Below are 15,232 nucleotides of genomic sequence, written 5' to 3' on the forward strand. Positions count from 1 at the left end.
GTTGGTCAGAACTATCTTGTCTTACCAAAGAGAGAGAGTGAGAGAGAAAGAAAGAACGAGTGATAGAGGGTATATGGAATTTGTGAGAAAGAATGAGAAAGTCATGCCAAGTTATAGAGCACGGGGTGGTGATGGTGCAGCAATTTAAGGCTACCTCCACACAAGGGTACACGTGATTGTTGGTTTGGTAGGATTTCCACACACCAAAGGTAAACCAATGGACCAAATTGTTTTACCCTCTTTTTACCACTGATATTGATATTCCAATTCCATGGAAGGGTTACAATTACAAACACAAACTGCTATCTTATTTTGGTAAGCTCATAAGTTGGTTATTTCAGTTTTCTTTCTAAGATAATAATAAGAGTTTCACCTTCTACCTCAACTAATATCTCACTCCACTGTTAATATATATACTTAAGTAGTGGTCCATTATCCAGTGCTATGTAGATGGCAAGTTGGCGACTGTGATTGTTAGTGACCTCATAAATATAACATGCTTGGCTCTTTGATAGAGACATCTCCACTCAAGTTATCACTTAAGTTCAACCTTCAAAGAATATCATGATATAGGAAGATGAGTATATAATTCATAACATAAATACAGTGGATGGAGATCCAAGCTGTAAAATCTATATAAACATCTTCCGCCATGCATGGTGGAATTCATCATATACGTATCTGTAATGTATGTATGCATATGTATATATAGGTTGGCGGCTGTCCTTTTCTAATGCTTCAGTTCAGCATAATTTGGAAGTGATTGTCAATTGCAACAAAGTGGTAACCAATAGTCCTAGTTTTGAAAGTTCCTTTATTCTATATACTAGTCTGGCCAAGTAACGGTGAATAAATCTCAAGAAAAATTCAAAAACCATTCTGTAATTTTGAATATATTACCACAAATCATGTCCCACAGTTCTGGATAAACAAAACCCAGCAGCAATTGGTTTTCATCAATTTTTATCTTTTCAGGGTTAAAAGCATATGGTCCTAGAATTTAGCATCCACTACCAAGAATTTTTTAACCAAGCCTTGACTTTTTAGTGTATAATGAAGAAGTTAAAATGATCAGAAACTTGTTCAAGGTTTCATTATCTCCCAAAACACCATGGACAAAAGGACACAAAATGATGCATGTCCGAATCCATTATTAATCTTTGATAGCAAAGTACAAAAAAATGTGTATTTCTATCTGCAGTCTCAAACCAACCTATATCTTGTTCTATTGCCACACTATTATCATTCCACATCACTTTGTGTATCTCAAGATGTGTGCACATAGATGTGCAGATATAAGAATAGTATGAATTTTGAAGCATGATATGCATATAGCATACTCCAGTCATTGATATATACATATTCACCAAGTATTCTCTTGCGTTCATTTCCTACATTGATTGATCTGATTTCAACTTTTCAGTTATCAGTACGAATGTTTCTTTTGAAGGAAAATAAGGTTGAGTCTCCAGAAAGCAAGCAGAGGTGTGAGAACGTGCTGGTTTTTCTTAGGAAAATGCTGCACAAATACTTGGACCAACAAATTTGCATGTGAATATGTTCAAGAAAGTTTTGATGCATTTCTTATACTTGGAATAACAAATTTGCATGTTAGTGACATAGAAAGCTTTTATGTATTTCTCATACAGATATAAAGGTAATGAAAAAGTTATAAGGAAAGGGGTAGGATTTTATGTAAGGGAAAAAGCTGTATTTAGTAAATGCACTTTTCCTTGATTATTCCGCATTGGTAATTCAAACAGCAAAGACGTTCCTTCCAATTTAGGAGTGTGATCACTATCATGATTGAGGAATGCACGTGCATTTTTACTTGTATCTTGGCTCTTGAATTTTTACGTTGACTTAAAATTATAGAAAGCTCAAATGGCAAAATAGTTGAATTCACTAGTAAAAAATTATACACGGCATCAATATATTCTTTCTCATATTTTTTGTCTTTTGATTCTAACCTTGTGGTAACAGAAGAGTGGTCCTGTTTCATAAAGTGGCATGTTGTATCAAGGTTAGTGGTTCAAAAGGAGCAACTACCTAACTAAGTTGAGCACATAGCGTGAGTGTTTTCACCGTAATAGAAAAACTAACAGCTCATCTGATGTAAACATTGAGTGGCATAGTACAAGTGATTGCACTGTGGTAGAGCATTATTTATGGCGACATATAGAAGCTAGCGGGGTTGAACACCCCAAGGTAACGTGCATGCTTCCTCATAGCTACCATGGTATGTGCAAGGCCTTTATTACAAGCTGGGATAGCATTACACAATTGCACATGTGTAGGAGGGGCTTCCCTTGAACACTCCAAGTTTAACTATTGCTTGTGCAAGCTACTTTTCATCTCTCTCTCTCTCTCTCCATCTAGTGGAAGGGGATTCACGTTGTGTATCAACCACCCTGTCATTTTATTGATTTAACTAAAGGGTTTACGATCAAATTGATTAGGGTCAGTGCCTTCGTTGGACAACCTTGGCCTAACGCTTTGCCTTGTCTAAATTTTGATGCTTGACTCAGACAGCTATCTCCCACTACCCACTTCTTATAAATCTTAAGAAAATAAATATCTTACATCACATTAAAAGTTCTAATATTCCGAACTTAATGACATTGTGACATGGGTCGAATGTTCCATTCAATTTCTAAACTCAGTCCTTCCACTAATCCCCGCCCCTTAATTTGCCTTGATTTTAGCATAAGCATTGTTATCAATAATTAGGAACAAGAATACTTTGCCAGGAAGAATCACTGTCTTAAAAGGATTTTTGTAATTAAACCTAATTACACGTAATTAATTACATCATAAATGATATTAAATTAGGAGTTACTTTCAGTCGCACATATGATTGAGGCAACATGGCACTAAATGAGGACTAGTTAACTTGTCATTATCCAACAACAAATTTTTTTCTCTCAACCCATATATCTTTGCATGCATGTGTGATCATGAGGTAATCATGGTCTAATACCTCTGTCTATCCATTACGTCAAGCATGTCTATAATTAATTAATTATTAATGATCAATAGTTTGACAATAGTATGAATGGGACAAGTCCACTTGTTCAACTAATATAACATGAGGAATTTAACAACATATTTTATAACACACCTTTTTTAATATACTTCTAATTATTACTTAAAATTTATTAAAAAATATAAAAATATAAAATAAAAATATCAATTTAAAAGTGAAAAAGAGTAAAAACTGTATAATTTTTATTATTTTTAATAAATTTGTTAATAATTAAAAGTATATTCAAAAAATATGTTAAGAGTATGTTGACAACTTTTTTCAATATCAATATTTAAACAATTAATAATAATAATAGTAAATTTTACAAACTTGTTTTTTTTTAAATAATTGTCATAATTAACCAAATGGCTATGGTTAAAGTGATGTATATCAAGGACAAATTTTTTTTCACTTTAAGCAACTTTGTTTTCTTTTAGTGTAACTTAAAAAAAATCACTAAATAGGTTCCAATTTAAAGTCTACTTCGCATCTTTTTACTTTTATTTTCATTTTGAGACTATATTTTTCCTTCTTGTGTGTTCATCCACCCCTCTCTCTCTCTTCTTTTACAATATTCCTCCCCCCAACTGATTTTTTTCTTGACAGATTTTCTTCCTCCCTCACCGAATCTATCTCCTCCTCATCGTTTCAATTTTTCTTCCTTTCCCACCCAATCTTCTTTCTGTACTCTTGGGGTGGTGGATGGCCGTGGCATAGTGGGAAGAGACAGTGACACTGGTGAAGAACGTCATCCACGCTGAAGCAGTCAAAGATCACCAAGGACAATCACACTATTCTGTCCATTTTTGTCACATTTAGAACTGTTCATCGTAGAAGGAACCATTGATTCTATGATCTGCCACGTGATGCAACTCTAATGTTGGTATTGTGTTATGAATGATTCCTAAGCTGAAAAACAGTGTTGTGCAATGGTCGTTAAAATTCCTCTCAGGGTTTACAGAATTAAAGAGGATGAGGAAAAACAAAAAACATAATATAGTGTGGATAAAAATTTATAAAAAAAGAGTTAAGATATTATATGTTCAAAAATTACATATAGGACTTTTTGAGAAAATATTATTAAAATGTTACATTGACAAACGCACTTTATAAAAAAGTCGTTGCTTCTATTTAAGTTCAATAAACTTTCTCAAAAACCCCTTATATCTCCTTCACCACATTTTTTAGGGTGGTTTTAATAAAAAAAAATATTTTCTAGGGGTGAAAATCTCGACTGATATTTCGTAAGGTTTGGATAAAGTGGCTAATGTGTGCCATTTGATTGAATGTAACGTAATGTCTAATAAAATTTGTATGGTTATAATGATGCAGTAATGCTCAACAAAATAAGACCATTATTTTCTTTTTTTTTTAAAAATCTCCTCACTCTCCTCTTGAATTTTTGTTCAAAACAAAAGAAGCGAAAAAGGCCCAAAAGATATAAGAGCACCCACGAAGGGCCCAAAATACTAAGCACTCTCCTTTTGGTCAATAGTAGTTGGATTGCAAGAGCCTGAAGATTAAAGGCCCAAAGACAGACAAGAAACGGGCTAAAGAACGAACCCAACTGAACAATGTCGACTAATTATTTTAATTAAAATTTCATAGTTCCTCAATGATAAAAGTTAGAAAAACATGAAATGGAAGAAATTACTGAACTTTAAATCTTATCACATGCAAAAATTATAATCCTATCCTCTTTTCTCAGATAAAAATCTAATAAATTTTAGAAAGAATTTTATCCTTGAAAAAAATATCTAAAACTATATAATCTCAACTAATCACGTTATAATCATCCATATTTATTATTTTTTTTAAATTATAAAAAATTATATTAACATAATTTAAATGATTAAAAAACATAGTCTGGTCTCAGATTATTTGTTTTTATATACACCTTTGAGAAGCATTGAATTAATTGATATCCAACAAATTGAAAAGTGAGGCATGAAATTGACACGTTGATTTCCTACCGACATTAATCGCTGTTTCGTGCAATTAACGCTACACGGTTTTGTATCTTTAACTATTCAGATCCGCGATAATAGATTTATTTTCTATTTTCAATACGAGACTGTCTATAAGTTTATTTTAATGACAATTGTTCAGTCATAAAAATATTGTTTTGTGTTTTAATGCATTGAGAATTTGAAAAATTAGTCTCTATTTGACATTTTTAAACTCTTAACATGTGTCGTAAAAATTCTCTTTAATGTTTTCCTTAGTTAAATATACTGCTACTGTTAAAATAATTATATTATTTGTCCAACAACATACTGTTGTTATTTTAATCATAATTATTTTAAGTTTAAATTATTATATATGCAAGTGGTCTACATAATAATAAGAACTAAAAAATTTAATCGTGCATTTAATATTTCATATTTAATTTTTTTATAGATATATTGGTTTTGATAAATAGAAAAATGGAAGACGTAGACAACTTTTTTTCATTTATTTTATTAGGAATTACTGAATAAGTAAATGTATTAAATTAATTGAAAAAATATATACGGAAATCTTTGTAATATTAATCATGGTTAATTGAAAACTAATTGATTTGAATAATTATCTTAAGTAATCATTTGTTTTTAAATTAAATTGTATTAAATTTATAATTAAAAACAAAACATCAACAGGAATGGAAGAAGTCAAGTGAAGGAGATGATTATGCATTCCCACAGACACGAAGAGATTAGATTGCAATATATATAAAAATTATTATGTAATAATAAAGTTGAAAAATATGCATGTTCTTTCTTCCTTTGTTAAAAGCTGAGACACACTTACTCCTCCATTGTTACTGCACCTTTCTCGGATCTCTCTCACACCCTTTCCCTCCTTTCTTCCTCTTCAACGTTTTCCCTGCCCAAGTTAGTATCTTTTCTCTTCTTTCTCTGTTTTTTCACATGCTCTGTTTCTATCCACAAATCCTCATTTCAACTTTAAACCGTTTTGATCCAACCCGTGATCCGATCTAACTCTTTCATCTCGCAAAGTTTGTATCTTTGTGCGTCATACACTTCAATTCCGCTTATTTGTTCTGAGGTGACGCTTTTCTAGTGTTTTCAGCTTTATGTTATCTAATGCGAAGTGGGGTTGTGTGAATTTGTGTTGTAGGTGAGACATGGCGCAAATTCTGCTTCATGGAACTCTTCATGCCACCATCTATGAGGTTGATAAGCTCAATGCTGGTGGTGGTGGCAATTTTTTGAGCAAGGTGTATTTTTTGGCCTATTTGGATCTTGTTGAATCTGGTGATTTAATTGGTTGATTTTTTCGATTTCCAATTTTTCGGATTTTCAAGTGCATGTGTTTCCATCTGTGTTGACGAATTCTTAAATCGAATAAATGTCTTGGTGATGATGTTTCAGTGATTTAAACTCAAAATGAAGGATCTGGGAACTTTTGTTTATTAAAAGAAGAAACTACTCCTGCTATATTGCTTTCTGTGATGTATTATAAGGAAAAGGAAGTTAAAGATGATGCAATTGTGAGATTGTCCATGAACCTCCGTGCAAATGATTCATCGGTTTAAATTTCCTATCTGGTTTAAACTCTTGTTTGTTTCTAGTACTGCCAATTGATTGCAAACCTGTATTGGAATTCTATCTTGAAATGAATTGTGATGATATTTAACAGCTTTTGTCATTAAAATAAGAACAATATTAATCTATATCAGTATTTGTAGTCAAGGGTTTTGGAAATAAATGTTAATTACAAGTTGTGATTTAACTGTTTACAAAACATGAATCAAATTGTTGGTCTTCAGCTGAGACCACCTTATGTTCATTTAACGGTCTTTTACCTCAGCCATTAATTCTATCATATGTATTTTGCTTAGAGTGTATTTTGCTTTGCATATTATTTCTGCAAAAGCTGGATTGAATATTTTTATGTACGAGCCAATATGTGTAGCCTTATCTATTAATTATTCTTTTAGCAAGCCACATTTGATGTATGTAATGCTTATTCTATTACAGCTCAAGCAAAACATTGAGGAGACTGTTGGTATTGGAAAGGGAGTTACTAAACTCTATGCAACCATTGATCTGGAGAAGGCAAGAGTGGGAAGGACTAGAATTATAGAAAATGAACATACTAATCCCAGATGGTATGAGTCTTTTCATATTTATTGTGGCCATATGGCTTCGAATATTGTATTCACTGTGAAAGATGATAATCCTATTGGGGCAACTTTAATTGGAAGAGCATATGTGCCTGTTTCGGAGGTCTTGGATGGTGAGGAAATAGATAGGTGGGTTGAAATCTTGGATGAGGATAAAAATCCAATACGCGAAGGTTCAAAAATCCATGTGAAGCTGCAATATTTTGATGTCACAAAAGACCGTAACTGGGCTCAAGGCATTAAAAGTGCTAAATTCCCTGGTGTTCCCTATACTTTCTTCTCACAGAGGAAAGGATGTAAGGTGTCTCTATACCAAGATGCTCATGTGCCAGATAATTTTGTCCCTAAAATACCTCTTGCTGGAGGAAAGACTTATGAGCCTCATAGGTGTTGGGAGGATATTTTTGATGCAATAACGAATGCAAAACACTTGATATACATTACTGGTTGGTCTGTTTATACTGAAATTTCATTGGTAAGGGATTCTAGAAGGCCTAAGGCTGGGGGGGACGCAACACTTGGTGAGCTTCTTAAGAAAAAAGCAAATGAAGGTGTTAGGGTATTGATGCTTGTTTGGGATGATAGAACATCAGTTGGTTTGTTGAAAAAAGATGGATTGATGGCTACTCATGATGAAGAAACCGTGCAGTTCTTCAATGGCACCGAGGTGCACTGTGTTTTATGCCCCCGCAATCCTGATGATGGTGGCAGCATTGTTCAGGATTTACAAATTTCTGCCATGTTTACTCATCACCAGAAGATTGTGGTGGTTGACAGTGAATTGCCTAATGGAGGGTCAAATAAGCGAAGAATTGTGAGCTTTGTTGGGGGTATTGACCTTTGTGATGGAAGATATGACACTGCTTTCCACTCACTTTTCAGAACCCTAGACACGGCACACCATGATGATTTTCATCAGCCTAACTTTCCTGGTGCTGCAATCACAAAAGGTGGTCCCAGGGAACCTTGGCATGACATCCACTCCCGACTCGAGGGACCCATAGCTTGGGATGTTTTGTTTAACTTTGAGCAGAGATGGAGGAAGCAAGGTGGGAAGGACCTACTTGTTCCACTGAGAGAGCTTGAAGATGACATCATTCCTCCATCCCCAGTAATGTTTCCTGAAGATCATGAGACATGGAATGTTCAGTTATTTAGATCAATTGATGGGGGGGCTGCTTTTGGGTTCCCAGAGACTCCTGAAGATGCTGCCAAAGCTGGACTTGTTAGTGGGAAGGATAATATCATAGATCGTAGCATTCAAGATGCTTATATTCATGCTATTCGACGTGCAAAGAATTTCATCTATATTGAAAATCAGTATTTCCTTGGCAGCTGTTTTGCATGGAGTGCCGATGGAATTAAGCCTGAAGATATCGGCGCCTTGCATCTAATCCCGAAGGAACTATCACTTAAGATTGTAAGTAAGATTGAAGCTGGGGAAAGGTTTGCCGTGTATGTTGTGGTCCCAATGTGGCCAGAGGGTGTCCCAGAAAGTGCATCAGTTCAGGCAATATTGGACTGGCAGAAGAGAACAATGGAGATGATGTACAAGGACGTTATTCAAGCACTCAGGGCCAAGGGAATTGAGGAAGATCCTCGGAACTATTTAACTTTCTTCTGCCTTGGCAATCGCGAGGTGAAGAAACAGGGAGAATATGAGCCTTCTGAACAACCAGAACCTGATTCAGATTATATGAGAGCCCAAGAGGCTCGACGTTTCATGATTTATGTCCACACCAAGATGATGATAGGTAAATTGGAAAACAAACTTACAAATGATTTACGTTTTGGATCCATGACATTGGATATTATTATCATTATTGTCAAAATTATATATGTTCTTCCTTTGCAGTTGATGATGAATACATAATCATTGGATCTGCCAACATCAACCAGAGGTCCATGGATGGTGCTAGGGACTCTGAGATTGCCATGGGCGCTTATCAGCCCTATCATTTGGCTACCAGGCAGCCGGCACGGGGTCAAATCCATGGCTTCCGCATGTCATTGTGGTATGAGCACCTCGGCATGCTTCACGACTCCTTCAACCGGCCGGAAAGTGACGAATGCATTAGTAAGGTGAACCAGATTGCTGATAAATATTGGGATCTCTATTCTAGTGAGACACTTGAACATGACCTTCCCGGTCACCTGCTCCGATATCCTATCGGAGTTGCCAGTGAAGGTGATGTCACAGAGCTGCCAGGATTTGAGTTCTTCCCTGACACCAAGGCGCGCATTCTTGGTGGCAAAGCTGACTACCTCCCCCCTATCCTCACTACCTAGTTTGATTTTGTACTCTGTTATAAAACTCTGATTGCTTACATCGTAATTAATCTGTGTTTTCATCACTGCATAGTAATAATCTTGATATAGTACGTGATGCCTGGTGGAGAAGTTTTTGTTTTTCTGAAGATGTCTATGACAGGTTTTAGTTATCCGATGTTGTTGCCTGCTATGACTTTGACTGGTTTCTAATTAGCGTTTCCTTTCTCCCACAATGTCTTTGTTGTTTTTCTACCTGTTTTCTGGTTTAAATTATTCTCACCAAGCTTGTCCCCGTTTTCCTTTAGAATGATTTGGGTAGTGAAAGCAATCGATATAAACGCAAATTCAACAAGTATGGCATAAATTTTATCTTATTTAAACATTTTATCTTCCTAACTATATTGCATTTTATGTAGCTATTAACATGGTTTTATCAATAGTTATGTAAGAGATGTGCTTAGAGTCTTGAGACAGATTTATTTTTAAGTTTTTTCTTGACTATAAAAGTGTACAGGTTCCGTTGTCTCCTTTTCATTGCTAATGACAAGTTCTATTTTCCGAGTTTAATATGATTATGAGAATATTTACCTAGCACAGAAAAAGGGTGTAAAAAAAGTGGGAAATTACTATGGTAACTTTTAGATTTGTTTTCCATTTTTTTTTTAAAAAAAAATACATGTACGCATAGTTCGTGGCTAATTCGTAAAATAATTAATACATTTATGTCTAGAAAAGCATTGACTTTATAAGATTTTAATCCGAGAGAAAAGGTCAAGACAAGTTTTTTTTTGAAAGATTTTTTTTTGGGCGTGGTATGTAAGGCCCATTTTGAAAACCTGTAAATGTCGCAATAGGAGAATATTCAACTCTATAATAGTATCCTTTTTTCTCTTTAAAAACAACGTCATACTTTAAAAAATTGACATCCAAATCAGAATCCAGATTAATGAGATACAGATTAAAAAAATTCAGGTCATAATATTTAAAAGACTTAAATGTATTTTCACTCATGATATTTTAATAAATTTTTAGTTTTAATTTCTTTTAAATGGTCTTTTATTTTATTTTGATTTCTTTTTTTAATGAATTATCATTTTTAAGTTTTTTTAACTGTTGTAGCTCTTACATTACATGTCTATGTAACTTTATAGTAAGCTATGAATGAAAGTACTGTTTAAAATTGTTTAAAACGATATAGTTTTGATTTCAGTTGTTCAAGTTGGGTTGGTCAAATTTGTGGGCTACCTTAATAAGACTAAAATGGGTTCCTTTCCAATTCAACAACAAAGTCCGAAAATTTGAAGAGATTACGACGTTGAAGGGTGATTAGTGAGGCCAAGACTCAGCATTCAAACTTTGACACATCTAAACATGTAATGTTATGTGGTCCATTCTGATTCGTGTTTTTGTTTCACATCACACTCCTCATATGGACGTCTCTATTCATGAACCCACTTTACCTGTTCCTGATTACAGCGCCAATTATTTCTGATCCTCTTTGTATACGAGGAATCTATCCACTGATATTGTTTTTATTTGAAAGAAAATTAAATAAATTAAAAGTTAAAGGTTATACAACTGCTTAAAAAAATATGATTTTGTGTATTAATATATATCATTCATATAAAATTTAATGGTTAAAATTAATCTTCTTTATGTAAAACCCACTTTAGGCATCATACTGGTATTTAAATCTTAACCATGTCAGTTAAGCTATATGTGATGAAGTTTTTTGAATTTTTAGTACAATTGTTTCATAGGAATTTGAACTGAACTCAGAACCCAGATAAACTAAAATAACTACCAAATAATATACATGTTTGGTTGTGTTCAAGAATAGTCCTCTCACTTAGGGGAAATAAATAAATAAATAAATAAATATTCGGGTAATAATTATTACAGCACACCAGGTAGAAATGTTTGCATGACAACTATTTAAATTTTAGTAATAATTTTTCTCAAATACAATAAAAGGTGAATATGTTAAACATTTAATTCTTCCATCCATTTCATTTACAAGAATGCCAAATCTATCTTATTTTCCTAAAAAGAGATTTTTAATTAAGAGGTTATTTTATATTTATGAACTTCAAAAAAAAAAAAAAGAGAGGCAATAACAGGGCAGTTTTTAAATAAATTAGACTTTGCTGATTATTTGAGAAATAAGAAAATCATAAATTGAACAAGTACATGTTTACAACCACAAAAATACATCAGATTTTTTTCCTTCTTCTTCACAAAACAACTTTTCCATAAGCCGTAGTTACAAATGGCTCAAAACCTGGGTTTAAAAAACAGCAGAACAGAGTGAACACACTAACGCTGATAATAGAGTTTCTTCTGAAAAATTTATATTTATTTAGTTCTTTATAAATATTTACAAATTTTAAGACTCTTACATCTACAATTATGGCATAAAATTTCCTATTTTCAGGTTTCCTATAACTTGAAATTTTTTAAAAAAGAAGAAACGAAGGAAGAAGAAGAAGAAGAAACAGCTCGAATTAAAATCTCTCCCCTGTTCCACCTTGGAAAATAGAATCTACACGAAGGATCGTAAGCCTTAGGGTGATCACTGATCAGTGACAGCAAGCCATTCTGTGCACTCGATCCCTTAAAATCCCATTATACAGAGCAACTCGATTCGCTGGCATTTCATGAATTTCTGAAGTTTCATTTCCGCAGATGCTGCTTGATACTCTGTTTTGCTTCCCCTGTTCTTCTCTGAATACTTCCTTCACCATCACATTTTCTGCGAATTTAACTTTCTTCTTCTTTTTCTTCTTCCTTTTCTTCTTCTTTTCCTCTGGAAAAATAAAAGACACCAACACGTTAAATGAATACCATAAAACAAAGTCGGATGATGTAAAATAACGTTTGGAAACGAAAAAAGGGTAAGGAAATGGAATTGGAATTACCTGAGTATAAACAAGAGCGTAAAATTTGGTTCTCGGAGTGTGGAGATTTGGAATCTCCAAGAATTTGAAATAGCGGGGAAGTCTTATGCCTTGAGAAAGCAAGGTAAAGGACGGTTGTTGACAGAACCATGGCGGTGGTTAAAACAAAACCATGCGAGATTGAAGCCATGCTGTGGGAACAGAGGAAAAGTTAACGCTGTTGTGTTATGAGAAGAACGAGGAACAGAGGACTTGTGTTGACCATAAAAGGAAGAGGCGTATAAATATTGAACAGAGAGAGATGTGTGAACGCTCCCTTTTTACGAAGCTTCGTAGGTGCTTGAGTCGTTCGGTTCACGGGAAAATATTAAATGTAAAAATTACAACAGTTAAAATTTTAAATGTTCAACAATTATCAATGACCCCAGAAAATGTTCAGCAATTATGGTAAGAGGAAAGTCAAAATAAAAATAAAAATAGCATTGGCTGATTGGTTCATTATGATAGGAGGAAAGGTGTATACTTCAATTTTGTTCAATAGAATGTAAGATTTAAATTTAAATATTTGAGTTTGAACTAAATTTTATTTTTAAAATTTCTAATTTAATTAAGCTATACCCAATAGTTAAACTTTTAAAAAGTCTAAAAAAATCATATTAAGTGAATTTATTATATTTTTTATAGAATTATTTGTTTTACCAACTCTGTATTTTAATTACATGTGTGTGAGAGGGATGAAATAAAATTGAAAGTTTTTATTATATCAATTATATATAAAATTTTAAAATAGTTTTAATTGTTTAATATATTATTAATACACAGTAAACTTTTTTGTAACATATATTTTTGAAATATGTAAAAAAAATTATTATGATTTTTTTTTCCCAAAGTTTGATATATATAATTAAGATAATATATAATTATAATTGAATAACTAAAAATAACATAACGCTGTTAAAAAGTAGGATTTATTTAATTGAAAATTAAAAAATCATTAAAGATTGTGATAAAAATGTATCTGATAATATTTTGAATTATATATATATAAATCATTAATTGCCTTTGTTATATGCTTGTGCGATGGGGAAGCGTCGTGGGGGAAAGAGCATGCTCCATTTCTAGAAGAAGAAATGGTCAGAGACAGAATTTGGAAGTCCAAACGATACAATGCATTACATAATTTTTAATGTGACTTTGTCAAATGTTTAGAAAAATAAGAAATTATTTATCATTGATATAATTCATAGTATATTATAATATTGATAGATATATAATATAAGTGTAATAAATAATATTTTTTAAATATTATTATTTTAATATTATTAATATATTATATTTTATGAATTTTAATAAAAATTATATGCAAATTATTATTTAATTTTTTACATATATTAAAAAAATAAATACCAATTATTATAATTTAATGATAAATAAAAAATTTTTAGAAGAGCTAATAGGTCAGTGAATAGTTCACCTATTCAAAATTTTTGTGTTGTTTATTTTATAATTAGAAAAAGAAAACAATTATAATTTTTTTAACTATAATATATGTTTGAATAATAAAAAATTGATGTTTTGAAATTTGATATATACTTTAAATATATATATTTGAATTGACTTTGTAACACAAAATATATATTTAATAATTTTAAATTAATCTTATTTAGCTTTCAACCAAACAATAATTTGAAAAAATTAAACAAAACTTTTAATGTCTATAATTTGGAAACAATGATTAACTCCTTTAAAAATATAATGAATACTAACAGTTTTAAGAGATTAAACAAAATCTTTAATCTTTATAATTATAGGATACACTTGTAGAAATACAACAATCAATTAAAATAATAGCTAATTGAAAATACAATCAATTATCTTGAATTTATTTTTGAACAAAACCGATTCTTCCAAAATCAAAATCTAAGTAAAAGGAATAGCTGTTGAACCAACTTTTCTGTTTTATTTTTTATTTGAAATAATATTCCATAATATTGTATGGAGCTGTAAATGATAACTTGTATCTTTTATTTATATTTGTCTGTAATTGTATAATCAATTATTCTTTATACTCATTTATTAAAAAAAACACTATTCTTCGAATGTATAGTTTTATTCAATAAAATTATTATTATTATTATTATTATTTTACTTTGAATGCTATTATTTTCCAAACATTCTAATAAAACTTCACTGCCTTGTCTATAATCGTGACAAGACTCGCGGAAAAGAGACAACGAATGCGAAAAAGTTAATTTCTCGGGAGTCCCGATAATAATTTAAAATTGGATCATGTTAATCAGTATTAATTAGCTGATATCAATATTTTTCATTAAATATTTTAAATTACATTTTAAAATTAAATTACCAATAATAAAATATTTTAATATAATGTTTTTTTTCTGTTTGATGTCTTAGTTATTTCTTTAAAGATATTAATTAACACTTGGCCTATAAATGTTGTCATATTGATGTACTTGACGTGGAATATAAGCCTCACAATGTTTCAATGTGCTTTTTCTTTCCATTTAGACTTATATTTCAAATTGCCAAATGAATGGTCTACTGTGTTTATAACTTCTGAGAATCTGAATAAGAAACTTATATTTAATTTTATTCATCTCAATGGTGATAATAGTGTTATACTCCACATTAAACACATTAACTTTCACTTTTAGTTTTTGAAACAATTATATACCTTCTAAAAGATAAATTTCAAATCTTATTTTTTAAAACATATTAAACACACTTTTAAAGATTAAAAAAAATAATTTAAACATTTACATCAATAGTACGTCAGAATTAATTTTATTATTAAATTAAGTTAAAGGAGCCGCTCCATAAAATCGTAAGTACTTTCACCGCTTCATATCTGCCACACCCAAAGTTAAATGTGGTAAGATTACTATTACC

The 15,232-nt window shown here is 31.7% G+C and overlaps 2 protein-coding genes across 3 annotated transcripts; one reads left to right on the plus strand and one right to left on the minus strand.

The window, feature by feature from the left end:
- The first annotated feature begins 5,098 nt into the window (after positions 1-5,098).
- LOC113857101 (phospholipase D alpha 1) lies at positions 5,099-9,801 on the plus strand. 2 transcript variants are annotated; one of them, XM_027488837.1, is made up of 4 exons: positions 5,099-5,898; positions 6,146-6,245; positions 7,009-8,908; positions 9,010-9,801. In XM_027488837.1, exons 2-4 carry the CDS (start codon positions 6,153-6,155, stop codon positions 9,441-9,443), a joined length of 2,427 nt encoding a protein of 808 aa, XP_027344638.1. In that variant the 5' UTR covers positions 5,099-5,898; positions 6,146-6,152; the 3' UTR covers positions 9,444-9,801. The 2 variants fall into 2 exon arrangements, with proteins under 2 accessions (XP_027344638.1, XP_027344639.1); XM_027488838.1 differs by having other exon boundaries at positions 5,727-6,035; positions 9,010-9,705.
- Positions 9,802-11,585: 1,784 nt separating this feature from the next.
- On the minus strand, positions 11,586-12,660 carry LOC113857263. Its single transcript, XM_027489063.1, has 2 exons — positions 12,344-12,660; positions 11,586-12,231 (listed from the first exon to the last, which is right to left on the minus strand). Exons 1-2 carry the CDS (start codon positions 12,510-12,512, stop codon positions 12,005-12,007), a joined length of 396 nt encoding a protein of 131 aa, XP_027344864.1. The 5' UTR covers positions 12,513-12,660; the 3' UTR covers positions 11,586-12,004.
- Positions 12,661-15,232: the final 2,572 nt, after the last annotated feature.

Source organism: Abrus precatorius, unplaced genomic scaffold (assembly GCF_003935025.1).
Source record: "Abrus precatorius isolate BTA unplaced genomic scaffold, Abrus_2018 Scaffold153, whole genome shotgun sequence".
Taxonomy (NCBI): Eukaryota; Viridiplantae; Streptophyta; class Magnoliopsida; order Fabales; family Fabaceae; genus Abrus; species Abrus precatorius.